Source organism: Panthera leo, chromosome F2 (assembly GCF_018350215.1).
Source record: "Panthera leo isolate Ple1 chromosome F2, P.leo_Ple1_pat1.1, whole genome shotgun sequence".
NCBI lineage: Eukaryota > Metazoa > Chordata > Mammalia > Carnivora > Felidae > Panthera > Panthera leo.
In genome coordinates, this window is record NC_056695.1 from 74,387,794 (window position 1) to 74,401,643 (window position 13,850).

The following is a 13,850-nucleotide window of genomic DNA, read 5'->3' on the forward strand; positions in this document are numbered from 1 at the left end:
TCAGCAGGAATCTCGGGGGCAGGCTGCATGGATAAAGCTTCCACCGCTAATGTGCGGGTATTAACTCACACTTATGTCTAAGCAGGGCTCTGCTGGGAGCCCATCTGTTCCCTCTGATGGCTGGGACACCCCATCCTTCTCTGGCTTCTCCCAGCTGTCAGACAGGCATAACGCAACAGCAGATAAAACACCGAAAGGATTTTGTCCTTTTCTAGTGGCAGCAGAGGGGGACACGACGGAGAGCATAACCGAGCCACCAACGGCCACTTGTGCCTCTACCTCTGTACAGAGTTCTGGAGGGAGGGGCTTGCAGTGAGAGAAGGTCCAGAGCAATGAGTCAAGATCCAGGATCCACCTGATGCAGAAATCGACTTCTCGGGGATCTCTTCTTCCGATCCCCAGTGAAACACTTCACTACCCCCAAAGAGAAGGCTGTTTTCTGTTGGGACAGCTCCGGGGGCAGCCAGATGAACCTCTCAGCCATCGCCGGCTCACTGGGGGACTCAGAGCCGAGACTCTCCCTTTTCCACCAGACAATCCTTGAAACTGGTGGGGCCACATGAAACCAATCAGAGAACTGATCTCTGTAGCACCGCAGGGATCTCTGAAGCACCAGAAATAACTTGTACGTGTCCGGCAATAGGGCGTCAGGAAAAATCAATTACAGTGTATCTGTGCAGCGGCATTTTGTCTTGTCGTTAAAAACAAATTACACAGAGGGGCGCCTGGGCGGCTCAGTTGGTTAAGCATCTGACTCGTGATTTTGGCTCAGGTCACGATCTCGCGGTTTGTGGTTCCGCACCTGTGGTTCCTATTTTCCTTGCACGAAGCCCTGATGTGCAAGCACCGTGTATAGACAGTAACGCGTCCACAGTGTGAGCGGATGTGACGGTGGGGTGGGGGACAGGCAGGAGGCGGGGGACGAGGGGTAATAACAGGCCACAGAGGCACCTGCCCTCCGCCTGGGGAGGGGTGGCAGGTGGGGCTCACCTGGGAGATCTGCGGGAGGCCACCGCAATCCGCCATCTAGGAGAGAGGGAAGCTGGTTAGTGCCAGATGCCCCAGAAGAGGGGTACCTCCAAGTGGGCGCCCTCCTGCTGCTGCCCTGCCCCCACTCTGGGCACATTACAGGCGGGGAAACACCCATCCCCACCGAGCAGGGCCGCTCTGGTTACAGTCCATCTCGGCACTGACCTGTGCCTTCCTGACGGCCGACGCCGGGAGAGCTCAAAGCCCCGGTGAGGCTCTGGCCAGGGTCCGTCTGACCCGAGAGCCTTCACTGCATGAGGCCCTGTTTGCATGTTCTCTTTACTCCCTCAGAAAGAAACGGCTCCATCTAAGAGGCCTAATGGTCTCTTCACCGGTCACCCTGGTAAATGCCGCGGCTTCCAAAGTTCCTACTGACTCACCAAAGCTAAAGCTGCCACCTCTCAGTCAAGGGTGCCACAGGCACGTGTGACTATTAGCCGGGCCCAGGGCTCGGGAGACCCCGGGCGGCAGGGTGGGATGGGGTGAAGGTGGCTTGGAGAGACGGAGGTCTGGCAGGCGTGTGTGACAGCGGCTGAGGCCGGGCCATCCCATGGCCCTCAGTCTTAAGGCCAGACCCTGAGGGCTAGCCTCAGGACCACGCTAACTGAGGCTCCCTGGGTAAGGGAATGCAGGGACGGGACGCCAGAATTTAACTCCAGGGCCCAGGCAGCCGGGCAGAGGAGTGCAGCGGGGACAGTCTGTCTGGAATCGGGCTGAAACGGGTTGGATCCCCATCCACCATCAAATCGGCCACTTTTTCTCAGGTCACCTGCCCTCTGCAGACGGAATGAGTTAAGATTAGGGTGGACCCTAAATCCAATGACCGTGGTCCTTAAAACCAGGGGGATATTGGGGCACAGAGACACCCAGAGGAGAAGGCTGGGGGGCACGGAGGCAGAGATGGGACTGAGGTGGCCACAAGCCAGGGACACCCTAACTTTGGACTTATGGTCTCCGGATGGGGAGACAACAGTCTCCTGTGACTTTCAGCCACCCAGCTGGTGGTACTTGTTATGGACACTAGGAGACCAACCCACCCTTCTAGAATGTTCCTTCCCCCTCTCCCTGTCAGCAGTGACTGTGGCCTGTCCATCTCTGTCCTGGGACAGCAGCCCGGATGCTGTCGGAGTCCAGACAAACAGGTGTGTTGGGGTAACTTAGACAAAGGGGCTCCCGCCTTAGCCCATCAGCGGCCCCCTCAGGCCCGAAGCCTGCCATCTTCCCGTCTTGCAATTTCCTGGTGAGGGAATCTTGGAAGAAAATGTGCGTAAAGAGCCAGTTACGGGGACCAGGCCCCCCCCTCCTCAGTAAGCATCAGACGCCTCCCGGGCTGGATTGTGCGGTCAGGTCAGGGAGGGCTCACACCCCCCACCCGGCCTCAAGGCCTAGTGAACTTGCTGGAGATGTTCTTCCATGGCCCTTGGGGGGGGGGGGCGTTTTCTCCTCTCCCACAGGCACCAGCCCCTCTCGGAGGAACGCCCCAGCCCCACCCTTGGCACAGCCCCTGCCCGCACAACTCTGGGCCATCCCTCATCAGAGCCCACGGACTCTCGGGGTCCCAGAGAGGGTCCCTTTCGTCTTCACAGCCTCGGGTGTCCAGCCAGCGCCCAGCAGAGAGATGTCTGTGAACGCATGCACGTGAAATCATCATTTCTACGCTTTCTGACCACCAGCTCTGCCTCAGTCAGGCACGACTCAATCTTGCGGCCGCCAGGGGTTCCTAAGAGAGAACTCGCACCAACCCCCCTCACTGTGTCGGTACCTTGAGGAGAGTCGTCTTTGTTGGATCCAATTTCGAGTTGCACTCCACCTGGACGGGGAAAAGGGGAAGAAATGTGTTAATTTTCTATCTGGAGCCCCAGGCTCCAGTCTTTCCCCCCTCCTCACTTCCCTGCCACTGGCGTCAACGACCCCAGCGTTCCCGCTAGCACGGAAGGAAGAACGCGGGCTTCGAGATTAAGCAAGGCGGCCATAAATTCCAACCTTGTCGTGCAGCGACCTCGGGCAATTTCTTTGAGCCTCAGTTTCGTCATCAATAAAATGAGGGGAATGTCTTTTTCCAAGGGTTGTTATGAAGACTCGCTAAAACCCAGAGGAGACTCTGGAAAGAGCTGCTGATTGAATGGCCTTGTTTCACCAGTCGCGGCCGCAGATGCTACACGTTCGACATCTCCAGTCCTGACCACCATGCGAACTGGGATCCACTATGAGCTGCTTCCCCTCTTCGCGTTGTCAGTGACCATCTTAGCAGTGCATCCAAAATTGGGCAAAATGCCCACACGTAACCTGTGATGTTCAAAGTGCCTACCGGAGAGCTATGCCCTCCTCTGATGTGAGAAGTGTATCTCTACTGATGCATCCTATGATTACGCCCAGTGGGTTAGATCACAGGTCGCCCACAGTCCATTAAGACGTCTCAGCTCTTTGCCAAATGAGCCTTTGCAAATCTCACTCTGCAGCCCACTGCACGAGGCACATCACCACTTTAGGACTCTGCTCAGGAGCCCCTAAGTCCCTCTGTCCCCTGCTAGGGGCATGTTGGAAAGGCAGAGTCTTTGCTTTGCCTCCACAACATCATAGGTGGGAATCAGGGGTGGAATGACCCAGAAAGGGTTGTCTAAGCCCCACTCCCCAGTGTCTCTCTGCCCCGCCAGACAATCAGGTGCCAACCAGGTCTGCAAACGGGTTCCCAAACGAGAGCAGAGTGTCTCGGCCAGGAAGCCAAGTGGCAAACACGTCCGTAGAAACAAACGAGTGGGAGGCAGACGGGCAGGTGATGGGGCCTGGGAGAAAAGTCGGAGGGCCCGCTACCAAGCAAACAGGACTGGCAGTCACCAGGCCAAGGAGCCGGGGTCTGGGCCCTCTGTCCGAAGGCCAAGCAGATTTGGACTGTTGAACAAAGTACAGAAACGAGTGGACGATTTCTACATACCACGGCATCCACAGCAGGAGAACTGTCCCCAACCACCAACAAAGCAGGACACCTGGGGGCAGGGAGAGAAGGGGGGAGGGAACACGAAATTCACTGAAAGATTCACACGCTCCCAGGCCCGCCAGGCTGGGACCAGGGTTCCAAAAAAAATTATTCGGGTTTCCCCAGTAGTAGCCTCTGCTCTTTTTATTTCCTTCTCCTTTCATCCTCTGCTTTGCTTTTCAGATAAACTGGGTTGGCAGTCATTTACACCCTAGTATGAATTTAAGCCAGAGAATTTCCATGCCCTGGTGTTTTTAGCCTCAAGCATCCTCTCCTCAAAGAGGGAGGAGTAGGACTTTGCCGTGAGTCAAGATCAGAGACCGAGGGAACGTACCTGACAAAGGAAATGGCACGTGGCAAGTTCAGGTGTCAAATAATACAGTTCACTTAGGAAACTGTAAAAAGGCAGACATTACTGGTGGAATGCAGTTAGCTGCATCCACGACCGTATTTTCCTGCCAGCCTTTAGGGTGGGTTGTCCTGCGTCTGACTCGTCTCCAGGCTCTGTGAAAGCAAAGCCTAACACCGTACTCGACACAAAGTAGGTGCTTAATAAGTCCTATCCGAAGCGGACTCTTTCCCTGACATCCAAGGCTCCGACCCTCGTCTCAGGGACACCCCAGGAGCTCAACGCCTGCACAAGGAGAAGGCAAGTGCAGCTGGGTCACGCCTGACTCCTGGGAAGAAGGCACCCCCGGCCTCGCCGCCACCGATGTCCCAGCACAAGGTGGCACGGCTAACCAAACTCAGAAAAAGCCCTGCTGGTGGCCGAGCGAGGCTACGCAGATGATGAACAGGAGAAAATCTACTCACTGCAGGGTGACTGTGTGGGCTCCGGGCATGGGCCGCTCAATCTCCAGGTCTCGCCGGCTGCGGGCAAGGAACGCAGTCACTCGGTGACACGGGCAGACGCCCCCGCCCCGGAGGCGGCCCCTCCCATCTCGCCCATCCCAGGGGGTCCCGTCGTTGGCCATTCTGGCAAACGACCCGTGTCCCAACCCGCACGGCTCTCGGGACATCACGGCCTCTTGGGGTCCATATCAATGGTTTCAGGGACAGCGGGACTCATGTATTTCCCGTGGAGACACTCCATACCTCCCGTCCCCCTAGTTGGAGCCCTGAGTCTCTCTAGCCCCAACTCGGAGTCCTCTCACACAGTAACCCAATCTCTTTAGATCTTAGATGTGATCCTTTCACCCCCCTCATCTCAAACCCTGCCACCGTTTCCCACTGGACTCTGTCCCTGCAGACCTACACCGAGCCTCTCTCTCTCTCTCTCTCTCTCTCTCTGTCTCCTGGCAGCTCCCACCGGACGGCCTTTCCAGCTCATGGCCTGGAGCCACGGACAGATTCAAATCACGTCCCTCTACATCCTAGCTGTGTGACCTCGGGCAGGATGCTGAATCTCTCTGTGCCCGTGTTTCCTCAGCAGCAAAGGACGATGGTCACGGTGTCCCAGCATTTTTAAGAGAAGCCCCTTGATTCCTACGGGCATCGTGAGGGCAAGGCAGTGGGTGGGGCCTCGGGGAGGGTGTTCTGGTCTCTGTGTGTCCACTGCCCAGCCCACAGCCTGACCGCGCCCATCCTCAGGAGGCGTCTGCTGAGGAAATGCGCTGCTGGGTCCCGCGTCCTAGTTACCCACGGGCGACACTACCTCTCCCTCCCGCACTGAGAGGCTGGGCGGGTGGGAAGAAGAGACGGACGCTGAACTTTGTTACAGACACTAATGCCCTTCGTGAAGTTATTGGCCGTGAGCAGAGACGGCCCCTGTGGCTCCTTCCCGCCCCCTGCTTGGGAAGGGGGCTGGTAGAGCTGGTCTGGCAGACTGAGTGACCACGCTGGAGTCTGCAGACCGTCCCCCCAGCTGCCACCGGTGTTCCCGAGCTGTCCCCTCCCCTGGCTGAGGTCCAGGCCAGCAGCTACTTATCGCGAAGAGGCCTAGCCCCTTGCCCAAGGCTGGAGGAACGTGCTTTTTCTTGGAGTGACACCTCCCGGCAGCCTTCCTGGACTCCTCCCTCCCCTTCCACCCCCAGGGCTCTGCTCGCTCGCTCGCTCGCTCGCTCTCTTAGCTCTCCCACACCTGGTCCTTCCCAGGGCCAGCCGGGACACAGGCAATAACTCAAAACCCTTCGAGGGCGTGACTGCGTCTCCCCTCCTCGTGCTCGCGCCCCGCTTGTCTGGAGCGGTGGCTCAGCGCCTTGTGGAGCACTCAAAACCCGCAGATGTACCTGACTCCCAGGCGCACCCCTGTCCGGGTAATCTACTCGCTTGAATTCAGGGGCTGCAGCTCCTCCTAATGTTACAACCCCTCCGCCTTACCCCTGCCCCGCTCCAGGCCAACGAAAGGACCTTGACACATGGCCACCGCGTGACCGCACCTGTTGTAGGCATTGATGAACAGGTGCAGGTTGCCGGGGTTCATGTCTTTCACGATGTGCTGGCGGTAGGTGTGGACGACTTCCACGTTATTCTGCATTTCCTCCTGCGTGGAGACAGGGGGGAGGTGCCCTGCATTAGGACTGGTCCCGGGCCAGCCACTGCTATCTCCGTTCTTCAGGTTATACAGGTACAGAGACGATACCGTCTAATCCGGATACCGTCTAATCCGCTCGACCGCCTTGGAGCCCGAGGACACCTTCCCCAAAGCGGAAGTCCCCACCCGGAGCCAGTCTGACTTTGCATATCAGCTGAGAGCGGGAAGGAGTACAAACCCGCCAGGGCAAAGCAGGCCCTTCTGGGCTCATGACTTTGGGACTTTTTATTTGAAGTCAGTCCTCTCGGATTTGGAGCTTGGATCCATCAGTGTTTTGGTTGTTTTTTTTTTTTTTTTTCTTTTTTTCTGGTGGGGGGTGAGGGACGGGAGTAAATGTCTTCACCTCTCTGAGCCTTGGCTCCCTCAAAAATAAATATGTGTGTGTGCGTGTGTGTGTGTGTGGATATTACCTACCTCTGCAGGTTATGGGATTTCACAGAGATTGTGCACAGAAAAGCCCTTTGTAAATAATAAAAGTGATGCAACTGTTGGCAATTAATGGTTTTAAGGGGGAGTTGAGAGGTTTTTCACACCGGAAAAACAAAACCCACTCCTGTAAGTCCCGGGAAGTTGCTGGAAAGAAGGGCCATCTCAATTCCCGAGGGGGGGCCAACCGGAGCCTTGCAGAAGCCGCAGCCTTCCCTCTCTCTGGTTCCTTTCCGAATGTGATTTGGGACAAACAAGTTACGAGCTTGCTCTGTTTCTCATTTGTACGACAGCGGATGCTGAAGGTTTCACAAAGCAGCCTGATGTGATCAGTGGCGACCAGAGCAGGGCAGGGAGGGAGCGGAGGGGGCCCCACGTCAAGCCCGAGCTATTGTCTAAACAGCCCCTCATCACTGAAGCAGCAAAGAGGCCAAGAGCCTACGCAAAAGAAAATCGGGAACTGTACGGTCTGAAGAATTAGCTGTGCTGGGCTTTCAGGTCAAAACACAACCGCGGCAAGTTGGGAGCATCGACAGATGCCTCACATCGCGTGGGGTACAATCAGGCCAGGCTCTCCCTCTGTACCTGATGCCCTCTCCCGCAAGGAAACTCAGAAGCTGGCTCTGTTTGTTTCCATATTCCTACCAGGTTCAGATTATACACTCAGGGTGAAGAAAATGTATCACAAACCGAATGCAGCACGGAAGAGGGAAGAAGGCCACCGAGGGCTGCAGGGGGGCCACGAAGGCTATGTCCCCGTCGAGACCCCGGGGAAGTGTGAAGCCTACCTTCTTCGGGAAAAAGGTCTCTGTAGATATCATTAAGTGAAGGATCCTGAGGTGAGGTCATTCTAGATTATCCCAGCGGGTCCTAAATCTAATGACAAGGGTCCTTCTAAGACAAAGGCAGAGGGAGATTGGAGACAGACACGGAGAGGTCATCGAAGACGGAGGCAGAGCCTGGAGGGATTCTGAAGCTACCGGAAGCTGGAGGAAGCAAGGGAGGACTCTCCCTCCAGGGCCACTGGAGGGAGTGTGGCCCGGCGACACCCCCTTTCAGAGTGCTGGCTTCCGGAACTGCGACACAGTTAAGTTCCTGTTGTTGCAAGCCTCCCGGTTTGGGGGGGGGGGGGGGGGGGGGGCCTGTTACAGCAGGCCCAGGAAATAATGGAAGAAGGAGCCCAGTGGATGCACCTGGCCAGCCCCAGAGGAGAGCAGCCGGTCACATCTCAGAAGGTCACTCCCCCGCTCGGGAACAGACAGTGCTGAGTGGGCCACACGGTAAACAGGGCAAGCCACCCTTGAGCTGGGCAACCGAGGGGCTTCTCGGTGTCTGGGCCTGCGTCAGGACCCCCGCACAGCCTCTCCTGGGGCTGCCGGCCAGAGTCGGGGGCCATGCCGGCTGGCCAGACAGGGACAGGGGCCTGCCTGGGGTGACCGCAGAACAGCCCATGAGTGGAAGCACAGACGGTCAGTGCCCTGCTCTGGATACAGGAGCAAGACACCTAGCCTCTGATCCCAGCCCCACTTCTCCCTGGCTGTGCAACCTCACACGAGTCAGTCAACCTCTCTGGTCTCAGTTTCCTCATCCATAAAGTGGGAATCGAATTAGTACTTTTCACATGGCTCACGGAGCTCTTGAGTGGACTCCATGGGTTAATACTTGAAAAGTCCTTAGGACCGAGCGGGGCACACGGCAAACTCCATGGGTGTGTCTGTTACAGGTCGTATCTGTAATAGCCCCAGACCGGCAATAACCCGAATGCCCATCGACAGGTGGACGGAAGGGCAAATCGTAGGACACCCACACACAGAATGGGCAGCCAGCGCTAAAAAGGAGGGAACTACTGATAAACCCAACGACAGAGATGAAGGTCAAAATAACCGTGCGGCGAGAGAAGCCACAGTTGTTTTTTGGGTTCTGTTTGCTGTTCTTTTCAAGGAAGACTCCATACTTCATGATGCCACCCACTTCTATATAAAAACCTGGGGAATGCGAACTCCTCTCTAGTGACAGAAAGCAGAGCAGAGGCTGTCTGACGGGCAGGGAAAGAAGGATTAGCAAGAGGCACGAGGGGACTCTGGTGATGGGGACGTCCGCTACCCCAGTTGCAATGTGGTTGTCCGGGTGTAGACGCGCGGCAACATCTACTCAATTCTGTATTCCCAAAACGTGCAGTTTACTATAGTCCAATCAGGCTAGTTAAAACAGCCTTACGTTAAAAAGAGAGCGAGCGATACGGGGGCGCCTGGGTGGCTCAGTCGGTTAAGCGCCCGACTCTTGATCTCAACTCAGGTCCTGCTCTCATGGTTCGTGAGTTCGAGCCCCGCATCGGGCTCTGCGCGGACCGCACGAGACCGCTTGGGATTCATTCTCTCTCTCTCTCTCTCTCTCCCCCTCTCTTCCCCTCCCTGTTCACCCACTCGCTCTGTCTCTCAAAACAAAATAAAAATAAACTTGAAAAAAAAAAAAACAAAGGTGAGCGATACACCTGACTGTAAACCGATCCCGTCAGCTATGTGCGTGGTAGGCATCCCCAGGGGGCTTGTGTCCTGCTCGTCTCTGGGCCCTACGCACGGGCAGCACGCGCTCGCTCAGCGTGGATGACAGAATGCTGGTCCACACTACTCACCTTCCCGAAGAGGTGGGACACCACCATGTCTGGGAGGGCTTGGGTCCATCCGGAGATCTGGGGAGGGCAAAGACAGGTGTCACTAGAAAGCAGGCATTTGAGGTAGTGAGACTAGGTCAGCAAAGCCTCCCTGCCCGCGGGGGCAGACTGGAAGTCCTGGGCTCCCCGGCACTCAGGGCTGAGGACGGCCCCCTTGGGGGAATGTGGTTCCAGTCCCAGTTGTGGACTGGACCCGGGGGCTCCGGAAGGCAGGGCCTGGGTCTCTGTCGATCGCTTATTCTCAGGGGCCCATGCAGGGCAGACACGTGCTGAACAGAGAGCCAACCTTCTCCTAGCTTGGGCCATAGCACACTAAGTCCTCACAACGAGGGGCCCCTATCCATTTCTTCAAAACACACACTGAACTCTGCCAGTCTAGACCCCAGGGGACCTGCTTACCTTGAACTAGCCTTCCTGTATCATCCTCTACATTTTCCCCCCTCGAGCCAGTATCCTCTCTTTGGATATCCTGAGGTTACTAAAGACACTGCCAACTCTCCCCTCTCTGCCTCTCCCCAACAAAATGCTAGGTACACAGCAGGAGCTCCATAAGTGATAGGCATACAGCAGGGGCTTCATAAATGCGGAGGCATACAGCAGGAGCTCCATAAATGTATGCTGACCAACTTCCGTGTCAGGCAGGCAGGGACTGGCAGGATAGAGAAGTTCTAGACCTGGGGGTTCTCTAGATCGGAGGTCTTGTTGGATCCCAGCTGTGTGGTCCTGGACAGGTTGCAGAGCCTCTGAGCCTCAGGCCTCTCACCTACAAGCCGAGGTGGCCGGGGGCTTCAAAGTCACAAGGCCAAGGTGAGGACAGCATGAGGCCAGTACGCATGTCACAGGATCTGACGTCAGCGCCTGACCCATAGTGGACTCTGGATACAGGTCTTTTTTTCTCTTGGGGTTGGAAAGGAAGGATACGGTACAGATACTAAAGCCACACAGACATTCCTCAGGCCGCACTTTAGCCAACGGTCAATGTCCCCGGCCCTCCACGTCTGGCTCAGAGCACTTACAAGAGGAGCCAAACTGGCTGACTGGAACATCACTTCCTTTCTTGGAAAATAAAATAAAAAACAGGGAGTGTGCTCCACTCCCGCATATCACGCAGACGGGAGGGACGGGCTCCTGCGTTCCGGCAGAACGTTCCAGGAAGAGCGGCAATAACAGGGCGGCCAAGACAGGGGTGGGAGGCAGGGGGGAGGGGCACAACCCCTTCAAAGCTCTGTCCGCGACAGCCACCCAGAACTTGGCAAAAACACACTTCCAAAGTGAGAAGCCAGGATCACCCCGGCCTGAGAGGTTTTGTCCTGTTTCAATTGGAACAATTTCCCCCCTCTCCTTGGCAAATGCTGGCGCCTTTACGAAGAAAACACAATAATCGTTTTTAAAAGATAAACAAGGAGCCCTAGGACACCGGCCAGAGCAGAACTTCCCGAGACAGCGTGGGTCCCTTCTCCCCCAGGCAGGCCTGTGTCCGGCCCCTCTGTATTCCCAGACCTGCAGCGCTGGGGTCAAGGTGCCATTCAAACACCTGCTGGATGAGACCGGGAGGCACGAGGTGAGGCCCAAGGACCACGGAGTACGAGGGATCCGCATTCAGCCCCAGTTCTCCCGCTGCCTAGCTTTGCGGGCCTCTGGGCACCACTAACCGTAACCACTCTGAGCCTCAGTTTCCTCTTCTATAACACGTCATTTATGACAATCCCACCTCCTGGAGTCGCCGTGTGGATTCAATGAGGTCACGCACGTGCAGCGACAGAGAGTGCAAACGGCCCCTGGCAAGGACTCCGCGCACAGTAGCTGATTCTCGCGGTCATCAAGCTAAGTGGCAGGGGTTGGTACCAAATGCACCCTCTTTTCCATCGACAGTGGGTGGGTTCCCGAGATCAGAGGCCTTTGCCTTGTTCATCTTTTTGTTTCCCGTGTCTTGAGCAAAGTCCAGTACGTGTTAGGTCCTCAGCAAATACCTCTTAACCTAAGCTACGCTGATCTAAGCTGGCTCGAGCGCTCACGTCCCCGTGGCATGTCTGGTCTAGACCGCAGCGTCCTACCAACATCTTCGGAAGGGCAAACAGCCCAGGTCACGTTTGTTGTTCCAAGCAAAGCAAAGGGGAGGGGCGGGGCGCACAGGCCAGGAGAGGTCTCGGAGGGCACACTGTTCCACCTGCCTGGCCCTGGCCCCCAGCCTCACCTTGGACGCGGCCCAGTCCATCCAGCCTTCGGCACAAGGGTTCACGTTGATGAGGACGAGGCCCTCCACCATCTCCGGGTTGTTCAACTGTTAATTCAAGACACAAGGTGAGCGGCAGCCCAGAAATCTCAGCCACCGCGAACTTCTCAAGGTCGAACCAAAGGTTGAGAAAATACCAGGAAAGGGCCCTGGTGGGGGCCACCAGAGCCGGCTGCTGCTCTCAAGAGACTTCAAATCCCACACCCCTCCCCCCCACCTTGCAAAACCGAGGCCCCAGCTCAGCCGACACAGGACCGAGCCCCTGAAAGCCTGGGGGGAGGAAGCAGGAAGCACAAGAGTGCGTGTTTGGCAAACCTGCCTCGGGCAAGGCGCCTCTGCCCGCACTTCCTCTTCCCCAGCCTTCAGGGGGGTGTATCAGACCTCCAGCCTCCCAGTGAGGCAGGGCAGGTAGCCGCTCTTTAGTGACCGCTCCTGGGAGATACATCCATTTAACGTAGAATACAGACCTTCCTTGGTCTGCTCAGAGCCTAGACGGTCAGGCCACGTTCTATCCACACCAGCGTCTCTAACCGCTGACAAAGCCCAGCAAATAATGGGCGGTCGGAAAACTCACGGTCGCATAAACGAGCGTGGCTGCGTTTCCAAACGAGTGTTTGGCAAGGGTACGTGACATTCAGCAGCACCTGGCTTGGGCCCACGGTCCCGTGAACGCCATGTGTCTCTGATTCTAATACAGAATCAGCCAGGACCCAAAAGCCTTGGGGGTATCACCGAGGTAGCATAGGAGACCACGTGGTGACGTGAGGACCTGCCCACAAGCCACTGCTAGGTGAGCGAAACCAGTGATGAAAGAGCACGTTTGAGGAGCATTAAAGAAAAGCTTTAGGGGCGCCTGGGTGGCTCAGTCGGTTGGGCGTCCGACGTCGGCTCGGGTCATGATCTCACAGTCCGTGAGTTCGAGCCCCGCGTCAGGCTCTGTGCTGACAGCTCGGGGCCTGGAGCCTGTTTCGGATTCTGGGTCTCCCTCTCCCTCTGCCCTTCCACTGCTCACGCTCTGCCTCTCTCTCTCTCTCTCAAAAAATAAATAAACATTGAAAAAATTACAGAAAAAGAAAAAGGAAAGCTTTAAGTACGTGCGTGAGTCCACACACACACACACACACACACACACACACACACACACACACGACTCTGGACCACAAACCACACTGTGAACTGTGAATCTCCCTTCGGAAATGAAATCACGGGTCATTTCTTTCCTCGTTCTGGGCTTTGTGACGCTTTTCCAATTGTCTTCCTCCATCCTGACTTAATTTTCTTTAAAATGCCATGTTTTCAAAGATGCCCAAGAACTCACGGCGAATCGCGTGAGGATGTAGGCCCCTGCTCCGGTTCCCATGCCGATAATGCTTTTCAGCCTGGAAGCAGAAGTGAAAATTCACGTCGCAGAAGGAATGAGCGAGGGGAGCCCTAACGACCCTCTTAACACCTGCCCCGCTCCTGGTCCCCGAGGAACCCCGCCGCCCCCAGCATCTGTCCCGGGGGGCATCACGAGCGTGGCTGGAGAGCCGGACAGAGTGGGGACACGCTGCCGTGATGTGACTGGAGGACCCGAACACGTCAAGTGCTACGGCTTGACGAAGACCATGACCTCGGAGAGACTCGGCCCTCCTGCTCGCTTCTCCCCCGACTGCGGCCCGAGCGCGGAGAGACCGTCTGACATTTATGGGAGGGCCCGTTATGGCACTGCTTTCTTCCCGCTCTGGAGCTCTATTTTACATTCTAAAACTCGGAATGGAATTAAATCGGGCAAGAACTCGGAGGTATTATCTTCACACAGAAGGCCCAACTAAAAGGGAAAGAGCTCTGGAGAAACAGAGCCTGGAGGGAGAAACCGAGGGCTGTCGCAACCCTATTCCAGAACATTCCGTCGGTAGGAGAAAACGGCGAAAGAGGAAGGGGCACGGAAAGGATGGGCAGGGTGGCTGTCTGCAGGTGACGTGTTGGCTCAAGGAGAAAAGCC

General features: G+C 56.4%; 1 protein-coding gene across 1 annotated transcript in view; it reads right to left on the reverse strand.

Moving 5' to 3' along the window:
* NDRG1 (N-myc downstream regulated 1) overlaps nucleotides 1-13,850 on the reverse strand; it is a 52,543-nt gene that overhangs the window by 5,478 nt on the left and 33,215 nt on the right. Inside the window, exons 7-14 of the mRNA XM_042924405.1 lie at nucleotides 13,185-13,245; nucleotides 11,828-11,914; nucleotides 9,595-9,651; nucleotides 6,382-6,485; nucleotides 4,817-4,873; nucleotides 3,962-4,013; nucleotides 2,792-2,839; nucleotides 991-1,026 (exon numbers count right to left, since the gene is read on the reverse strand). Coding sequence (XP_042780339.1) covers nucleotides 991-1,026; nucleotides 2,792-2,839; nucleotides 3,962-4,013; nucleotides 4,817-4,873; nucleotides 6,382-6,485; nucleotides 9,595-9,651; nucleotides 11,828-11,914; nucleotides 13,185-13,245 — 502 coding nt within the window. The remainder of the gene's footprint in view (nucleotides 1-990; nucleotides 1,027-2,791; nucleotides 2,840-3,961; nucleotides 4,014-4,816; nucleotides 4,874-6,381; nucleotides 6,486-9,594; nucleotides 9,652-11,827; nucleotides 11,915-13,184; nucleotides 13,246-13,850) is intronic.